A 20,019-nucleotide genomic window follows, 5' to 3' on the forward strand; every position below is an offset into this window, starting at 1 on the left:
AAAAACAGTATATGTGAAAGTTACCAACTTTTCTTCGCGAAGAGAAGCCAACGATACGTAGGACGCACGTACCTTCTGAGCAGACCTGATGCTGACAGCATTCTGCTGTTGCTGCTGCTGGAGCGAGTAGACGGCCCGCCGCCCCTCGGGCGCGGGTCGAGCGGCAGCGGGGGGCGCGGGGGCAGGGGGAGGGGGCGGGGCACAGGGCGACTGCGGGCGGGGGGCGCCGGAGCCAGAGTGCTGGTACACGGACATGCTGGGGTGCTCGATGAGCAGGTTCTCCAGCGGCGAGGTCTCCACGTGCGAGGGCCCCGCTGAGGTGAAGCAGGGAGGGGGCGTCATGAACCACGACTCCTCCAGCGAGGGGGAGGCGGGGCGGAGGACCACTTCCAGCGACGGCGCGCACCAGCACTCGTCCTCGTCGCTGCCGCTGCAGTCTGCAGCATCTGCAGGCGGACCAAACTGCTCTTACTGTCCTTAATGTGACAGTCTTCAGTTTGACATTCTGCAATCAGGTACTGATCAAACAGTTCAGATTTTTTGGGCTGGATTTGAGCATTCGTCAACTACGAAAGCAACGTGAAATCAGAGACTTTTTTATTTTTGCTTGCCATAGAGCAGCTTATGCAACTTATTTTAAATATCATTGTACCAGTTTTATATTAGTTCCTTTTGGTATTGCCCTTAAAACTACATTGTCTTAACCCAGCAAGATATCGGATACATTACGGCCGTGGTTCTGAACGCACCATATTAAAGAACCTGTACTCCTGTACTGTAGTTTTGCTATGCGACAAAAAATTTAAGTAGAGAAAAATTTGTTTTTCGAACTCTTGTAATATAAAATATACAAAGACCATATAGCAAATTAAGGTCACTTTTATCAATGACATGAGATGTAGCAGCAGGCAGTGTTGGATAACAAATGAACAGATTCTTTTAGTTTGGTTTCATGTTGTATAACACTGTTCAAATTATCAATAAAATATTTCAGAGCTAATTTTCTTTTCTACAATCTTTTAGCCATTTAAAACCACGACAGCATTACATCAGGTATATCTGCAAAACTTTTAGAATCACAATGAAATGCAGTGCTTTTCACAATTAGTTATGCAATCCTGAACACATGCAGAAAAAAGATTCTCTAGAGGAAAAAATGAAACTACCAATAAAAACTGTGGTCTCCTCAATGAAATAACTCTCTGTTACAGAAAGTTGTTTAAACCCTCTCTCAAATTTATGTGATACAAGATGCAATACGTAGTAGGTAAATAGTTGGCAGATAAAAAAGTGCCTAAGGCACAAAATTTTTAGTGTTCTGTAATGAAAACTATAAAGCAACAATGAATATGAAATAATTTGTTTAACTTCAGCTGAGAGAAATGCCAAAGAATTACATCTCAAAAAGTTTTAAAAAACGTCTCGCTAAAACAAGAGAAGTTTGTAGGGCCTGGGGTTCATAAAGATGTTTCCTGTCAGTTTGTACTTTTATAAGGAAAATCCTTGGAAACTCAGTTGCCAACAATATCACTTACAAAAGTGTAAGGCAGAGCTTATTTGTAAAACTGCAAATGGTACAAAGCTATGCCTTGCAATTTTGCAAGTGATATTGTTTGCACCTGAGTTTCCAAGGACTATCCTTATAACAGTAAAAAAAAAATTTTTTTTAGTATATAATTTACTAGACAGTTTAAGGTTCTTGCTTACCTATAGATATGCAGTTATTGAATCTGGACATTTTTCTTAACTGCTTTTCAAAGCCAGACTTGATACCAAAGGGAATATCCACTCCCTCCCTATCCTTTTGCGAAGTGGGAAAAAGTCCCCCCCTCCCCCCCCCCCCCCCCCTTATCATCCTATTTTGAGCTGGCTATGCCCTTGCCTGATACGTAGCAGGATGTTTGTTGCTTATACAATAATTAAAGATTTCATAATTTTCTTTAACACTCAACATCATAAGCTATTTTTTTAGGTTATACTTCTTAAGGTGAATCATGAAAAAATTATGAAAGTGAATTTTTACAATGCAAATGCACCAGGCAACAAAATTTTCACAGGATGATAAAAAGGCTATATTCAAAAATTATATATATGTACTTATAAATCTTATACCTACTTTAGTTATTGATATTGAATACTGGTCCATATCATTAAAAACATTTATTTATTATGAATAATAGTACCTAATAAAAATTATGTTTATAAAATTTTTTAAGTGTATTTCTTAAGGTGCCTAATGAAAAAAAAATGAGAGTGAATTGATGTGCACGCAGCATGCAAAAAATTGACAAGATGAAAAATGACTACATACAAATAAAAATTATATTGTGCTTTTAAATCATATACTATATTGTTGATTGATATTGAATGCTGGTCCATATAATTAAATAATATTTATTTATTTATTGTGAATATTAATGATAGAAATTGAGTTCATAAATATTGTCAAGTGTATTTATATAAGTGAGGTTATGTTCCTGTATGTATAACAAAGGCTGTATCCGAATACATAGGGATGCGTCCTTAGCACACACATCCCTACATCCCTTAGCAAATGCAGCCACAATGTAGAGGACACATTTCTAATGGATGGATAGTATCCGAATACTTTTACTGCTAGCATCACCTGTTGACTGTCAGTCGTACTAATGTTCACGCAGCCATTTTGTGTAGGGATATCTATGAATATTGAGCAAAACGTAAATAATAAATACCTACCAATTAAAAAATAATGTAACGTGTATGTTATACATGTTAGCGAACCAAATAAAATACATTTTATAAATTGTAAACTTTAAAAATACTTATGAGTTTTGAATTATCCTTTTAGTTTAAATTCGTATTTTGATTATATTTATTAACGTTTTCATTTGTCTCTGATTAAGTTATCACTTTCGCTTATAATGTTTTAAACAATTCTTATGCTGAAAATCTGAAGTAATATTATACACAAACAAAATAAAACCCGATTCCGAAGCTAATGGATGTAGGGACGCGTTAGTGGATGCGAGTGTCGCATCCCTAGAAATCTCGAATTAGTGGATGCGTGAAGGGATGCATCTGTGAAATATTTAATGTAGGTACTTGTTTATGGTACAGTGTGTGTTTATTGTGTCAACTATGTTCTTGTACACCCTATAGTTGCGCATGCGCAGTGATACTGTGATACTAAGATTAGTACAAGATGGAACCTCTGCTACTATGCAATAGAAGTTAAAACTCGCCGTCACAAAGTGTAAAATTAACAGGTTATGGGCCCAGACTACGAATGTCAGCATAAGGGGAATAAAAATCGGAAAATTTAAGATTTATAAAAATATATATTGACGCGAGCGGTGAGTCGGGAGATGTTTACGAAGATCTAAGAAAAACAACAGTGCTAATGGCGACGAATACAAACGTTTGTCCCTTTCCTCAATTAACAGATATAAATTTTAGAAATTGGAAGTTTCGTGTTTTGGCCTTATTGGAGGAAAAAGGACTCAAGGGAATTGTCGAAGATGAGATGTGGAAAAGTAAAGAGGGTAAGGAGTTGGAAACATCAATTGAGATAGATCGAAAAGCAAGGAATGTAATTATTAACTGTGTTACAGATCGACACATTGATTATGTGAGAGATGCGAAGACAGGATTTCAGATGTTATCGTCACTGCGGAATGTTTTCGAACGAAAAAGTGCAATGTCAAAACTTTTTGTGCGCAAGAAACTGCTGACATTAAAGTGTACCACATCGCTACAAGAACACTTCAACAGATTCGATTGTTTAGTGAGGGACTTAGAAGCAATGGGTTCCAAACTGGAACAAGATGATCTCGTGTGTCATTTATTGTTAACCATACCAAATCAATATGAAAATATTGTGACTGTTTTGGAAGCATTAGATACAGACCTTACACTTGAATTTGTGAAATCAAGGCTACTGGATGCTGAACTAAAGGCAAGTCATGTTCAAAACAACAAGGAAGATGAAGCAACATCGTTCGGAGCATCAAAGAAAAACGAATGTAGTTTGCAAGAAACACAAGAAGGAGAAACATCTTTCGGCGCATCAAGAACAATGCATCATGTCAACAGACCTATCAGAAGATGTTATGAATGTGGAGACAGTCAACACTTAGTAGCTGATTGTCCCAAGAGATTTACGAGAGGTACCAATCGAGGAAGAAGGGGAAGGAGTCACTACCAAAGACAGTATAGTTCCGGATTTCGAGGTCAGTCTAGCTATATGTGTGACAATAAGAGTGAGGTTATGTTTATTGCGACAACATGTAATAGTGCGGTTATGAATGATGAAGTGCACGAAGGGAGAGTTAAATTTATTTTGGATTCGGGCTGCACAGATCATCTTGTGACACCAGATATTGAGAAATTCATGACTGATACCATATAAGTGTAATGGATAGCCCAGTGAAAATTAGTGTAGCCAATGGTGAAGAGATGGTTTCAGATAGAAAGGGTACTTTAAGAGTACATACGGAGGGACGTGTGATTAGGATTGAAGCTCTCATTGTGCAAGGACTTACACTGAATCTGTTGTCTGTAAATAAAATAGTTAATTCTGGAAAAAAAATAATATTCACTGAGAATAGAGCAGAGATAGTAGGAAGTGATAATTTGCGAATTATTTTTAACAGTTCAGGAAAACTGTACTTTAGTCAATTCAATCTTCACGTGGAGAATTGTAACCTAACCTCAATAGATGACCTATGACATAGGAGGCTTGGGCATTTAAACAGGAAAGGACTGAAGTTGATGGGTCTCCCTTTTTCAGAAGACGTATGTGATTCTTGCAGTCAGGGTAAAGCTAGTAGACAACCTTTTCTTCGGAGCTCATCCATACAGTCAACTAGGATTGGTGAATTTCTCCATACTGATATTGGTGGACCTGTAAGCACCCCAACCAGTAAAGGTGAAAAATATTATCAAACTTTCATGGATGACTATTCACATTTTTGTGTGGTTTATTTGTTAAAAAACAAAGGTGAAGCTGCTGATAATTTGATTGACTTTGAAAGATACCTTGAGTCTAAGTTGGGAGCGAACTGTACCAACCGTGTAAGGTGTGATAATGGTGGTGAGTTTAAGAGTGAAAAGTTGAAAAACTTATGTAAGACTAAGGGTATACAACTGGAGTATACGGCACCATATTCTCCCCAAAGTAATGGGAAATGCGAAAGACTGAATAGGACACTACTGGATAAGGTCAGAACCATGTTTGTCGAGACCAATCTACCCAAACAATTGTGGGGGGAAGCAATTCGGACAGCAGCCTACCAGTTAAACAGATCACCAACTGCAGCACTTCACGAAGGTATTCCAGCAGATATATTTTTGGGAAAAACTGATCTTCATAAATTGAGGGTATTTGGTGCAAAAGCATGGTGGGTGAAACTACCAAAACAGGATAAACTGGAACCTAGAGCAAGGCCAGGAAGAATGGTGGGCTACAGTCCTAGAGGTTATTTAATATGGGATCCACTTACAGATGAGGTTGTAATCTCCAGAGATGTAACATTTGATGAGACCAATACCACCTACAATGTGAAAGAAAGCAGTCTAGATAATGAAGACAGAGTTACAGAAAAAGCGAAAGAAGGAATACATTATAAAGATGGTGTGGTTGGAGAACAGATGTCCAGGAAGAACATAGAAAATGAAGAAGTGGTGAATGATGTGACATCAAAGGATGACAGCACCAATGAAGATGAAGATTTTCATGGTTTTGATAACGAAGAGGTAGATGCTAAAAAACCAAAGAGAAAAATATCAAAACCAAGACATCTAGACAACTTTGAATTGTATTACATGAATTATTGCTTGCTAAGTGGAAGTGAGCCTCAGTCTTACAAAGAAGCTGTGGAAAGGAGTGATGACTGGAGAAAAGCAGTTGAGAAGGAACTGGAAGCACATGACCGTTTTCAGACGTGGACAACAGTTAAAAATCCACCACATGGTACAACACCAATTGAAACTAAGTGGGTATTTACGACTAAATCGGATGGAACAAAAAAGGCAAGGTTGGTGGCCAGAGGTTACCAAACAGAAAATACAAATTATGTGTATGCACCTGTGGCAAAACTGTCCACCATTAGGTTAGTCCTGTCATGTGCACTGCAAAAACAGTGGGACACAAAACAAATGGATGTTCCCACAGCTTTTCTCAATGGGACCCTTGATAAGGATATATACATACACAGACCTGAAGGAGTGAAAGGAGAACCAGTACTGAAGCTTCAACGACCGTTATATGGTCTCAGAGAATCACCTAGGTGCTGGAATCAAAGATTCAATGAGTTTGCTGAAGACATCGGTCTAAGAAGATCAAAGTACGATGTATGCCTGTATGTGGGTGAAGGTGTTTGGCTTGTGATATGGGTTGATGATATCCTGTTATTTGGAGAGAAATGCAAAATGGAAGAGGTTGCTCAGAAACTGAAAAAGGAATTCAACACCAAAGATATGGGTAGTGTACAGCATTTCCTTGGAACTGACATAGAAATATCCACAGATAAGATAGAAATCAGCCAAGGTGAACTCATTGATAAGATGTTGGCTAAATTCAATCTTCAAGATTGTAAACGATGCAACACTCCAATGGAAGATAGGATAGATGTAGATGAGTCAGAGCCTATAATAGATGTGCCATATAGGGAACTTGTAGGCAGATTGATTTATCTATCGCAGACTTCAAGACCGGATATAGTTTTTGCTACATCTTTCCTTAGCAGATATCTAGATAAGCCAAACAGAACCCTCTGGACCTCTGCAAAAAGAGTACTCCGGTATTTGAAGGCAACAAGGGACAAGAAATTAGTGTACGAGAGAAATACTGATGAATTCACAAAAATAACTACCTACACAGATGCAGACTGGGCAGGAGACAAGGTGGATAGGAAGAGTGTCAGTGGCATGGTAACATTACATTGTGGCAACCCAGTTTCTTGGTGCTCAAGAAAACAACAAGTTGTAGCTCTAAGTACCGCAGAAGCAGAGTATACATCATGTAGCATGGCAGCAACTGAACTTCTTTTTATGAAAGGTCTCCTATCAGAGTTTGTTGAAGACACAAGAGTGCAAGTGCAGGGCTCATTGTTAGTAGACAATCAGGGTGAAATTCACATGTCAAGCAACTATGAAAACACACGACGATCTAAACACATTGACATAAAGTATCATTTTCTTAAAGATATAGTAGCCAGACAAATGATAAATATTGAGTATGTGGAATCTGGTAGAATATAGCAGACTTCTTCACTAAACCAATGGGAAAGCAAAAATTCATACAGTGCCGACAGTATCTTGGTTTAGTTTAATAAGAGAATTTTTTTTTAATATACATAAAAAAAACTGTGATTACTGTTATGTAGGAAATGTGGGGTAGTTAGGTTGGTAGGCCTGCAGTGTAAATAGAGGCCAGTTGTAATGATGGCGGCCAGCGTGTCGGTCGTTGTTCATGGTGATTGTATACGGGAGTGAGGACTGCAACCTAAATATGTGTTGAGGGACATAACAGTGGCGACGAGAAAAATTATTCTTTCCCTGGCGTGCGTGTGGGAAACGTAAACAACTACCGCGATGGCGATGTTTCCCGCGTTCGGTGAATTTGTTCCAGGGCGTGACACGTGGCACACATATTCGGAACGATTGGAATACTACTTTGTGGCGAACAAAATAAAAGACAGTGATGAAAAACGGGCGATATTTTTCACCATTTGTGGGGCAGAGCTTTATAACCTTGTGACCTCATTAGTGGCCCCAAAGTCAACATCCGAGGTGGCATTTCCAGATATTTTGGCGGTCCTCACGCAACACTGTGAACCCAAACCGAGTGAGATCGTGGAATTGTTCAAATTCCATAATAGGAACCAGCGCGAAGGTGAATCGGTGGCGGAATTCGTGGCGGACTTACGACGGCTCAGCATACACTGCAATTTTGCGGATTTGGATCGTATGTTGCGGGATCGGGTGGTGTGTGGTGCGCGGGACACAAAGGTGCAACACACACTTTTGACAAAAGACAACTTAACATTTAAGGAAGCGGTTGAGTTGGCCACAGCGGCTGAAGCCACAGGCCGCAATGTCCACGATCTACAGGTGCAGCAGGGCACAGACGCTGGGGCAGTGCTGAAAGTGGGACGCATCAGGTACGACAAAAAGGTGGTTAAGAACGACCAGAAGCGGAGTCAAGTCCAGGTGGACCAACAACTTGCAGCTGACAGGCGCGCGTGTTGGAGGTGCAATGGAGACCACAGCCCAACCCAATGCCGACACACCCAGATAGTGTGCAATTTTTGTGCTAAAAGAGGGCACCTGGAAAGGGCGTGTATCACCAAGAGGAGGAAAGGTAATACAGGAGTGAATGGGGGGTCCCGAGACCGAAAGGAGATGGGCAGGCCTAGTAAGAGTGCCAGTGACACTGCCGGCACCTACAACCTTGCAAACCAACCAGACAGTGATGAAGAGGATGGAGCAGTTTACAAGGTATTTCAGACGTCGGCGAGCAATTGTAAGAGTGAACCACCAATTGTTTTAGATGTGTGGCTGAATGGTCAGAGACTTCCTATGGAAATTGACGTGCCCTTGGCCTTTGGATCGCGCACTCTGACCCGGCATGAGAGGAACTACTCCCAGCTCGATAAAGAGGCACTGGCTGTGATGTTTGGTGTGACCAAATTTCGACAGTATGTGACAGCCCGGCATTTTACTATCGTGACAGATCACAAACCCCTGTTACGACTGCTGGACCCCAAGCGGCAAACACCAGATATTCTGTCACCACGCCTCTTACGATGGAGCTTATGGCTCTCGATGTTCGACTTCCAGATAGTGTATTTGCCGGGAAACAAGATACCGCATGCCGATGCCCTCAGCCGGCTACCCATGGCCACTGGAAACATACAGGTACCAACTGTTGGTGATGTGCTCATGCTTGAAGCCATGCCAGAGCCACCAATCGATGCTGAGACACTGGCGCAGTTGACCGACAGGGACCCTGTCCTCCGTCAAGTAAAGCAGCACACAAGCCAAGGTTGGCAGGGCAGGAAGGCAGACTCTGAGGAGTTGCGGCCATATTGGAACAGGAGAGAGGCGTTATCCCTTCACAAGGGCTGTCTCTTGTGGGGCAATAGGGTGGTTATTCCAGAGGGGCGTCGCAGGGAACTGTTGATGGTCCTTCATGCAGCACATGACGGAATTGTCAAGTCTAAGATGGTTGCCCGGAGCTATATGTGGTGGCCCGGAATGGACAGGGACATCGAGCAAATGGTAGGTCAGTGCGCAATCTGCCAGCAGCAGCGAGCCAACCCGCCCAAAGTGAAGGAGGTGAAATGGGCACCGGAGAGTGAGCCATGGGTTAGGCTACACATGGATTTCCTGGGTCCTTTCCAGGGGAAGGTTTTCCTCATTGTGGTGGATGCGCACTCAAAATGGCCAGAAGTGAAGGCAATGCATAACATGTCATCAGGTGCAGTTATCCAGACACTACGAGAGATCTTCAGTTGCCATGGGATTCCCCGGTACCTGGTCTCAGACAACGGGACAGCTTTCGTGTCTCGAGAGATGGAAGAATTCCTAACGAAGAATGGAGTTGTACTAATGCGCACACCACCATTCCATCCAGCCACAAACGGTCAAGCGGAGCGCATGGTGCAGACGGTGAAGTATAAACTGCGGAAAATGGGAGCGGGAGACTGGCACACACGAGTCGCTCGAATGTTGTTGGCGTTGCGCACAACACCACTGGAAGAATCTCATAAGACACCGGCAGAACTCCTAATGGGGAGACCATTAAGAACGGTGCTGGACCAGATACGCCCTAAACCAAGTTTTCAAGGCGAGGAAACCCAAGAGGTCACAAACCACCACAGGGGCAGGTTTTTTTTAGTTGGGCAGCAGGTGCTTCTTCGTGACTATAGAGGGACTCGTAAGTGGATACCAGGAACCATTGTATCCAAACAAGGGCCCGTGACATACACAACCCAAGATAAGAACGGCAACAGGTGTAGACGTCACGTGGACCAATTGCTGAGCAACAAAGTGGCACATCCATCAAGCCAGGCGGTGTCAGTTATATGTACTGATGGCTGTGCTGCGACCAATCGTGGCAGTACCAGCCTGCGTCAGCTCATGCCGACTGACGGGATGGCTCTGACAGAGCCAACGCAGGTCCCAGCGACCATACAGCGGCACCCTATTCCGATGGAGCCGGCACAGGTACCATTGACCGTACAGGAGCAACCGGCAGAGAATTGGAAGGAGCGGAAGGGTAAACAGCAACAGCTGCCGGGGACATCACCAGTGGGAGCATCAACACCGGACCACAGCAGCAGCCCTTTCAGAGGGTTTGCACATCATCGTGACCATGGGCCAGAGCCATGGGAGGGACTGAAGATGGAGCTGATACGTGCACAACCGCCCAGGAGATCCACCAGGGCGAGGATGGTACCGGGGAAGCTGCAAGACTATGTGTAGAAATCTTAAGTGGGGAAGTGTTATGTAGGAAATGTGGGGTAGTTAGGTTGGTAGGCCTGCAGTGTAAATAGAGGCCAGTTGTAATGATGGCGGCCAGCGTGTCGGTCGTTGTTCATGGTGATTGTATACGGGAGTGAGGACTGCAACCTAAATATGTGTTGAGGGACATAACAATTACATATATAATTTTTTTTATCTTTAGCAAACTTATGTATACAATTTAAAGTTATGATTACTTTAAGTATTTGAGTCATAGCAAATGAGTAATGACAACAGAAGACTAAATTTATTGGTGAATCTTGCTGAGGACTTGAAATTGAGAGGGGGTGTGAAATATTTAATGTACTTGTTTATGGTACAGTGTGTGTTTATTGTGTTAACTGTGCTCTTGTACACCCTATAGTTGCGCATGCGCAGTGATACTAAGATTAGTACAAGATGGAACCTCTGCTACTATGCAATAGAAGTTAAAACTCGCCGTCACAAAGTGTAAAATTAACAGCATCGGCATCCCTTGTGATAATTCGGATTCAACACAAAGATGGCCACATCCACTACGATTTAGTCCCTTAGCTAAGGGATCCATTAGGCCAGTATTCGGATTCAGCCAATGTCAGGTTGCTTGTAAGCTTCCATTTCGGAGGCAGGGAGTCTCTGTGGAAGATTTAATACATAGTATTCTGGCTGTTTTCATGGGTGTGTTTGTGAGGTTATGTTCCTGTATGTATAATGTATTTGTATAATTATATGTATAATTATTATTTCATAAATAATTAGAATTTATAAATTAAAATAAACATGCAGCATATTTTTTTGATTTTCATTATTCATTAAAATTTATCTTTATTATTTTACTAAAGTAAATTAGTTGCATTAATGTGTTTATATTAATATTAAACACATAGGTAGTATTTATTTAAATCTTTTAGTTTGATTGAATTCATACTTTTTTACCAACCATATTTATAATCACTCCAGTCATTTAGTCATTTGATTATTTTATTAATTATTTGCTTGCAAAATTAAAGTTAGTTTTTTTATCATACTATGTAAGTACTTATACATAAGTACACACACCCATTTTTTTTTATTTGAATAGGTACCTACCTATTTCAAAATTTTAAATAAATATTTTCAAATATGACTGTAAAAATTAAATTGCATGCCTTATCCAGTTGTGGTCACATGGAAAATAAACTTCTAGTGAGAGAACACAATGTAATTAGTTGAGAAAAAAGTGTTAATTTAGAATGCTTGTCTAACTTTAACAAATAGCAGATGGCTTGAAGCATACTCCATGACAGGGGTGTAACTAGACTAGTTTCCACCCGGGACAAGAACTCATCTTGCCCCCCTACCCCTTTTCATTTTTTTTAAACCAACCAATACAAAACCTTTTCCGACAACACCTAATATTGCCACCACATATTAATTCCACTATTCCAAATACTGTTGATTCAACTCTGAAGGTGAAATAAATAAATTTATTTGCAATAATTTAGTTTTTTGAAATATATTGCAAGCTCGATAGTACGAGAAAAATACCGGTTTTTAAATATTTGATGATATACATAATGTATCTTTCAATAAAAATAATTCAATTAATCTGCCATCCAACATTTGTTTTGTGATTTAAGACTATGATATTCAAGTAAATATCTACAGTGAAAATTACTCTGCCAGTTTAGCGCCCACCCAGATACAGCGTTCGGGGCACAAGCCCCATCTGCCCTCCTCTAGTTACGTCCCTGCTTCATGAGACAGAATTTAGATCAAAACAATTACGACAGGACTACGCAACAACCCAATGATGTCGGAAGGGAAGAAAGGCAGGCACCTGTGGACTTGTCCACCAGCACCCAGTCGTCGTCCGCCTCGACGGCAGTGAGCCTGACTTGCGCAGTCACTGCTCCGGGGACGACCTCCTGCTCCGAGTCTGCCGCTGCGCTGGGCAGGCCTCCCCGCAGGTAGCTGGCCAAGGTCACGAACATGTTGGTCTGCAAGCACACGGCACAGCCCCCGCCCATTCACTGCAAGTGTTCTACGCCGTATCACATGGCCTGCCTTAACAAAGGGACAAATTATACGGTGAATTACGATAAAACCTAAATAACACCGAAAATCATGTCAATACACCTCATGACACCGAAATGCAAGTTAATACACCTAATAGCTCTGAAATGCAAGATATATTATAGAATCAAGCAGCATTTTACCAAAACTTAATTCAAATCACAAAAAAAGTAATATTTTAATGTTTGAAATTCAAGGAATTCTGTAAAAAAAATTGTACCAAAATGCATATATTAGAAAAATTAATTTAATTTGTTTTATTGTGCATTTCTGATTGAATCACTTTTAAACCACAAATACTCACCAATTAATTTTTATTGTTCTGCATGTATCTTTTTTTTTTAAAGATCAATTCACTATTTTTTTATCGTAAAAATGTAGTATACAAATACACTATTTTCATGGAGTTTGTATTACAAAACATTATTTATAAAATAAAACAATAACATAAAAATTTTCTGTTTTAAAAACCAAATTTGACTAAAAATAAAACCATAAATTATTATCTCTAATTATCAGATAAGATGTCGTGTATTAATCTTCTTCCCATATGCAGAATAAGCTGTCAGCAGACACACTAATAAAGCATTGATTTTCTCACAGAAATATTGGAAAACAAAAATATATATATGATTTGTATTTCTATATGCTATTTATTGATTCATGATAATTCTTTCTATATTTAAAATTTATATTATTTTGTGAAAGCTATTAAAATTTTTTTTTGTTTATTCATTGCATATCACACGTATGTATTAATAAGTTACTCTACAGAAGAATGACACTAAGAAATTGTAATAAATTGAAAAAATTATTCATGTGTGTCTGTGGTTTCATTTCAAAACTGAAATCTGGACTTTGAAAAGGGTACAGTCTATCACTGCTCCGGGCAGACTTCTCGGGAGGGGCATTTGTAAAATAAAGGATGCAGTTGTAAAACATGACATTAAATAAATCAGAAATGGGACTTTGTATAATGAACCTTAATAGTTTCACACAACTTTTTAAGAAAAAAAAAACACATGAATTTAAATGAACTTAAGTATACCCTCCAAAATAAATAAAAAATTAAAAATTTGGGCTTGTGAGGAGCACCTCACCGCATACCTCTCATCTCTGGAACCGCGCCTGACATAAAGAATATATTGGGGGGCGTAAAGATTCAGAGTTAAATAAATATTGTTGGAAACATTAAAGCATTATCAACAGTGAAGCTTTTTTATATGAATAATAATTATAACTGGTAGTAAAATTTATGCAAAATTACCTTGAAATATACTAATGAATACACTACAAACAGCTGAAAACAATTTCTGGTTAAATCACTAAAATTAGTGCCATTAGTTTAAAATACATGTGTAATCTGAACTACACTTAAATAGTTTGTATCGTACCGAATACGTTTTCAGCGTAAATAAAAACATGTGAGCTAGTCTTTCAGCACTCGCCAGTGATGTGTGAACATCTAACCTTGGTAACAAGCAAATTCATGTATTTGAATGAATCACGCGGGTCCGCTATCATTTCTGAATTTCTGAGACTAAAGCAACACTGTGTTTACACATGCCCATTCTAATTAACTTCCATTCCATTCAATAAATTACTCCTACCAAATGCTGTATACTGAGAGTTAAGATGTTTACACATCAAAAATTGCATGTACTCGCCTGTCATTAACGTTGTTTTTCTCTCGTCACACAATATTGCTTTCTAAGGTAGGTCAACATATTGATAAGATTAATTCATAGTTCTAATTTTGAGTTACAGTCATCCCTACAATCCTACATTTTGTACGACTCTATCATGTTTTCTGTCTTCTCGTGCTCTTCCGCCTTTCAATGGAAATTTTAAGATTATTTACGTGAGTAAAAATTCAAAATAAAAAAAAATCATATATAATAATGAAGAAATTGTTTTGTAATTTTCATTACTAATGATTTAGTATCACTGCCAAAATTTTATGAACAATGTTTGTCATAAATTAACGGCTTAGTAATTTTTAAATGCAAACTCTGCAATATTGTTTATGTATGTGCAGTGGTAAATCACTGTAATAAAATTCAAGATAGGATCTGGGTTTGAATTCCAGTCTGCCATTCTGATTTTTGTTTTCCTTGACTTCCTAAAATTACTTCATCATAGACAGTTAGTAAATTTTGTTTTCTTCTGGAAATCCATAATTTGTGTTGTATGATTACATTTATAAAACATTGCTGTTGAAGTCAGATAATATGAACTAGAAAAATCCAATACTGTGTTAGGTATCTTTGAAATCCAAAAATAATTAAATTACAATTTATGTAATCTAATAATTAATTATGTGCTTAGAAATCCTTAGAAAATAGCTAGGTACTAAAATGTCAGATGAGTGTACATAATGAAAATTAAAGCACTTTAGTATGTAAAATTGTAACAATACCTATTCTACTTGTTATATTTTGTATAACAAACAAGAATTTTTCTTTTTTTGGGAAGTATTGCACACATGCCCCTATGTTACCCCCTTAAATACATTTTTGAGCTGAATGAGGGTCGAGTACTAAAACAGAGTAAACTTGTGCTAATGTTTTTATTTTTGTTTGTTACTTCAACTATCAAGACTCAAATAACCAATGGAAATGTATTAATTGCCTAATGAGCTGCAAGGAAAGAGATCTGTCCTGAATTTCACTTGGCCGGAGCCAGTGACATAACTATACTAGTCTCCATCCCGGGCCAAAACACATTTTGGCGCCCCCCCCCCCCCCCCTTTTTTTTTTTGTTTCTTCAAACTAACAAAACCAAAACCTTTCCCGGCAATAAGTACTTTATATCACCACCCCATGTCAATGCCAATATTCCAAATATTTTTGGAAATCATTTAATTTTAAATAAATCATAAATTGTATAGTATGCCAAAAATACCAGTTTTTAAAAATATTTTACTATATACATGTATGTATCTTTCAATACAAATAATTGAGTTAGTCTGCCTTCCACTACGACATCAAACTAAATATGGGGACGCACCACAACGCCGAACGTACAATAAAACAGAAAACCATAAGTGACTACAACGCCTACAGCTAGAAAACTGCTGTGTACCACAACGCCGAATTACCACAACACCGAAATACATTAACGCCGAAAAATGTAATTGCAGGACTGCCACAAAGGTTAGGTTAGGTTAGGTTAGGTTAGGCTAGCCTAGGTTAGGTTAGGTTAGGTTGTGGTATTTCGGCGTTAAGCTACATTTAAGAAACACACACAAATTCATTCAGATGTTTTTCATTTTGCTTCTGTTCCCCCCCCCCCCCCTCCCTCTCCGCAGCAACATTTTTCGGCGTTATTGTATTTCGGCGTTGTGGTACACAGCAGTTTTCTAGCTGTCGAAATTGCTTCGCCAGTTTAGTCCCAACCCCCCTCTCCCCAAAATGCGGCGCCCGGGACACAAGCCACGTTTGTCCCCCTCCTGTGTCGTCCCTGGCCGGAGAAGGAGCGATTACAACGGGCGAGTTTGTCTGCGACGGGCGAGTGGCCAGTCAACTCTCGCCCAATGTGACCGAGGCTAGAGGCGTTGACCAACACCACGGGTGTCGTGGTGTAAGCCAGTGCACGGGGTCGCCTCTGTGGGGGAGGGGGAGAGCTTTGTGTGTCAGGGCTGCGCCGTGTTACCTGCTGCGCGTCTCGGTCCGCCGCCACGCGCAGATGGGAATCGCCGCTGGTTCTCCTCCCCCCCCCCCCACCCGCGCAACATACCCCACCCACCCCTTGCTCATTCAACGTCACCCACGTTCATTTCCAGCAACAGCCACTGTTTAATTGCCTGGACGAGCGCTCCAAGGCCGAACCACAGTCCGTGGACTGGGCTTGGGCGCCTCGTGTTTGTTTACATCGTCACTGGCGCGGATCCAGCATCCTTCCCGGTTTTGTAATAACTGCACTAACGTTATATAGGTAGACAGGGCCGGCGCGTCCATATAGGCGAACTAGGCAACCGCCTAGGGCGCCAAGTAGCTGGGGGAGGCGCAGCACGACACACAACAGCTGATATAACATGTTTAACGATTATTGAAACTAGATGAAAATGGATTTTTTCGTAACAGTTTGGAATGTTTATATTGATATAAGTAATTATTTAAAGTCCACGGTGACCTGTTTATGATTTGTAATAAGTAAAAAAGTAAAAAAAAAAAACAAGCCTGTTTACATTTGATTGTTGACAAAATCTTAGGCTTACGTGATGTATTTTGAGGAAAGGAAAATTTTTTTTGGGTAGGTCAGGGGGAAGGGGGGGGGGAGGCATTAAGGTTTTTCGCCTAGGGCGCCAATTTACCTTGCACCGGCCCTGAGGTAGATATACATATATATTAAAATAAATAAGAATTACGTAACTGAAAAGATGACGAATAAGTGCGCTGCAAATCACCCGTCAGCGGTGTGGACCAGCGTGTACCTATCTAACATAAATCCGCTACATTTGTAATAAAATACAAATATCTGCACCTTATGTACTTTAATTTAACATGCAAATAATTAATCGGAATTAAATAATAAAAAAACTTAAGTGATATTATAAATACAATTGGTAAAGTAAAATTCAATCAAATTAAAACAAATTTAATTAAATTCTCAGTACATATACAAGAGATATTAATATAACATGTGGATAAAATTAATTATTTAATTTAGTAAAATAATTAAGATAAATTTTAACTAACAATGAAAATCAATAAAAAAGCTGAATATTTATTTTAATTTATTAATTTTAATTATTTATTAAATAATAATAGCATAGTTTATAATGCAAAAAAATATATGTACAGGAACACAACCTCATTTAAATAAATAAAATGGAAAATACACTTGAAAAATTTATAAACACACTAGCGACCCACCCCGGCTTCGCACGGGTGCAATGCTGGTACTAAATATATTACAGAATGTCTTTATATACAACGTTCACAGCTTTTTTGTCATTAGACAATACAAACATGTTTTCTTTAGAGGTTACTCTTAAAAGAGCTATGTGAAAAACACTCAACGCTCAAATCTAAGCCTGCAACGTTTAAAGTTTGACCCTAAGATTTATTAATGGTCATTGCAAAATATATCTTTATCGGAAATTGTAGGCGTTTGAATTGGAACGGTAAATCCAGACATGACTTTATAATTTCTGTACAAAATTTACTCAGTTCTTGTTTGAACTAACACCTTAAAACTATACGTATGATTATGAACAAATTGCCATTATGATTAGTATGTGCTGCAGTAAAAAATATTTTACTTACTATTCGTTCGACTAAAAACAAAAGATAACCAACAAATATCAATAACAAGATACCTATTCTATTCTGTTCTTTTTTGAACTTAAATACCTTAAACTACGATTTTCGATGATTAAATCCTACTAATATTATAAACGCGAAAGTTTGTAAGTATGGATGGATGGATGTTTGTTACTCTTTCACGTAAAAACTACTGAATGGATTTGAATGAAATTTGGCCTACAGCTAGCTTATAACTTGGATTAACACATATACCCTATATTAATATGAAATTTCATCCCTAATGGAGTGAAAAAGTGATAATTTCATTTTATAACAGAAAAAATCATAGGTCATAGACATACAAATAGTGAGTGTCATATCTCTATGTCTGACACACGATCATACACATAATAAGGTCTGGCAAATTAATATTTTTCTCCTTGGTGAGACCAGTTCGCTTAGTGGAACTCGCAGCGGCTAGCAAAATAAAGGCGCTATTAACAGTTTTGTTCTTAACTTCGTCAATAGATAGAGTTGCCTTGCATTTTAAACGCACCATCGTTTGATGCGTTTGTCATGTCTTTAATTTTCGTTTGTTTGTGCCGTATACGTTCCTATACCATTCATCCGATTGCGATGAAATTTTGGTGATTTGTTATGCGCATGCCCATGAAGGTTACTGAGACGGTATAACTATTTTTCAATAGTTGGAGCACGAATCGTGTCAAAAAATGTGTTTATTTAATTTTATATAACGGCACTTCGTCTGTTTTTGTTGTATTGTTGTATAAGTGCGCACGCATGACACAATTTATTTAAATATAAAAGAGAGACAGAGATAGAGTGATATATATATATATAGACGGATAGATAAGTTGAGAGAGAGCGAGGTATAGAGAATGAAATGGGCTAGATAAAGAGATATACCTATAGATGTATAGAGCTATATAGACTTATATATAGAAGATATAGAGATAGTGGGAAGTATATATGTAGATATAAAGAGATAAATAGAGATAGAGAGATACATAGATGTATATAGATGTAGATAGAGATAAATATATATAGAGAGATGGATATATGATTTGTATATGTGGAACTACTTCAAACATATTACAAAACAAAGCTGAATGAGGCATTGCAATGCAGGCCGAGCATTAGCTAGATAATGGAATCTTTTCATTATTAGTAATCTTTTATTTTTCAGCTTTTTTGAAAGTGATATAAATTAATTTTCACACTTGACATTCAAAATAAGAAGACAATTACTAACTGCATCTGATTTCGAAAAAGGTCCCCTTCACCCTTTATTCAACCCGGGCAACGCCGGGTATTGCAGCTAGTAAAAAATATTTTACTTACTATTCGTTCGACTAAAAACAAAAGATAATCAACAATTATCAACAAAATGATCTATCTCGTAGGGTTCAGCCAGCGTTTGCAATGTAAACGAAAAAAAAAATGTGTTTATTTACATCACATTAGAAACCTCTAAAATTGTCAGTGTTTCTCTAATATATTATGCATGTATTATACATATAAATCTTCCTCTTGAATCACTCTATTTAAAAAAAACCACATCAAAATTCGTTGCGTAGTTTTAAAGCTCTAAGCATACATAGGGACAGACAGCGGGAAGCGACTTTGTTTTATACTATGTAGTGATATTTTATCACTAATGTTAAAAAAAGTTTTTAATTATATGGGCCAGTATTCAATATCAAATATAAGATTTAAAAGCCATATATAATTTTTATTTATATTATACCTTTTTTTTTTTGGTATGTAGTCTTTTCTTTTGTCCTGTGAAAATTTAGTTTCAAGGTGCGCGCGTATCGTAAAAATTAAACTCTGAATATTTTTTTTCATAACGCGTCTAAAGAAGTATAAATTTAAAAAAACTTTTAGAATAAATAAGAATGAAGTTACTGACAAGACGCTGTAAACACCCGTACACCACATGTTTTTTTACATAAATGTCATAAATATAACATTAATTAATCTACTGAAATGTGTCTGCAACATTACGAAAATGTGCCGGAACATTTTTTTTTTTTTTTTTTTCGTAGGAGTGCAGAATTGGGTCACCGTATCCTATCCCGACTAAAAATATGATATAGACGGATTCTTGTCTTCTGCAAACAATGCCATAATTGGCCTACAAATTACCAACAGAACTGTCAACATCCTCTGTTTGCAAACACTGAAACGTGGGCTGGTTCTCCAA

At 38.4% G+C, this 20,019-nt stretch overlaps 1 protein-coding gene across 1 annotated transcript in view; it reads right to left on the minus strand.

The window, feature by feature from the left end:
• The window catches only part of LOC134534588 (tumor protein p53-inducible nuclear protein 2), a 46,900-nt gene that overhangs the window by 10,943 nt on the left and 15,938 nt on the right, over positions 1-20,019 (minus strand). The window contains exons 3-5 of the mRNA XM_063373105.1: positions 16,198-16,249; positions 12,308-12,467; positions 73-446 (exon numbers count right to left, since the gene is read on the minus strand). Coding sequence (XP_063229175.1) covers positions 73-446; positions 12,308-12,467; positions 16,198-16,249 — 586 coding nt within the window. The remainder of the gene's footprint in view (positions 1-72; positions 447-12,307; positions 12,468-16,197; positions 16,250-20,019) is intronic.

The sequence above is a fragment of the Bacillus rossius genome, chromosome 1 (assembly GCF_032445375.1).
Source record: "Bacillus rossius redtenbacheri isolate Brsri chromosome 1, Brsri_v3, whole genome shotgun sequence".
NCBI lineage: Eukaryota > Metazoa > Arthropoda > Insecta > Phasmatodea > Bacillidae > Bacillus > Bacillus rossius.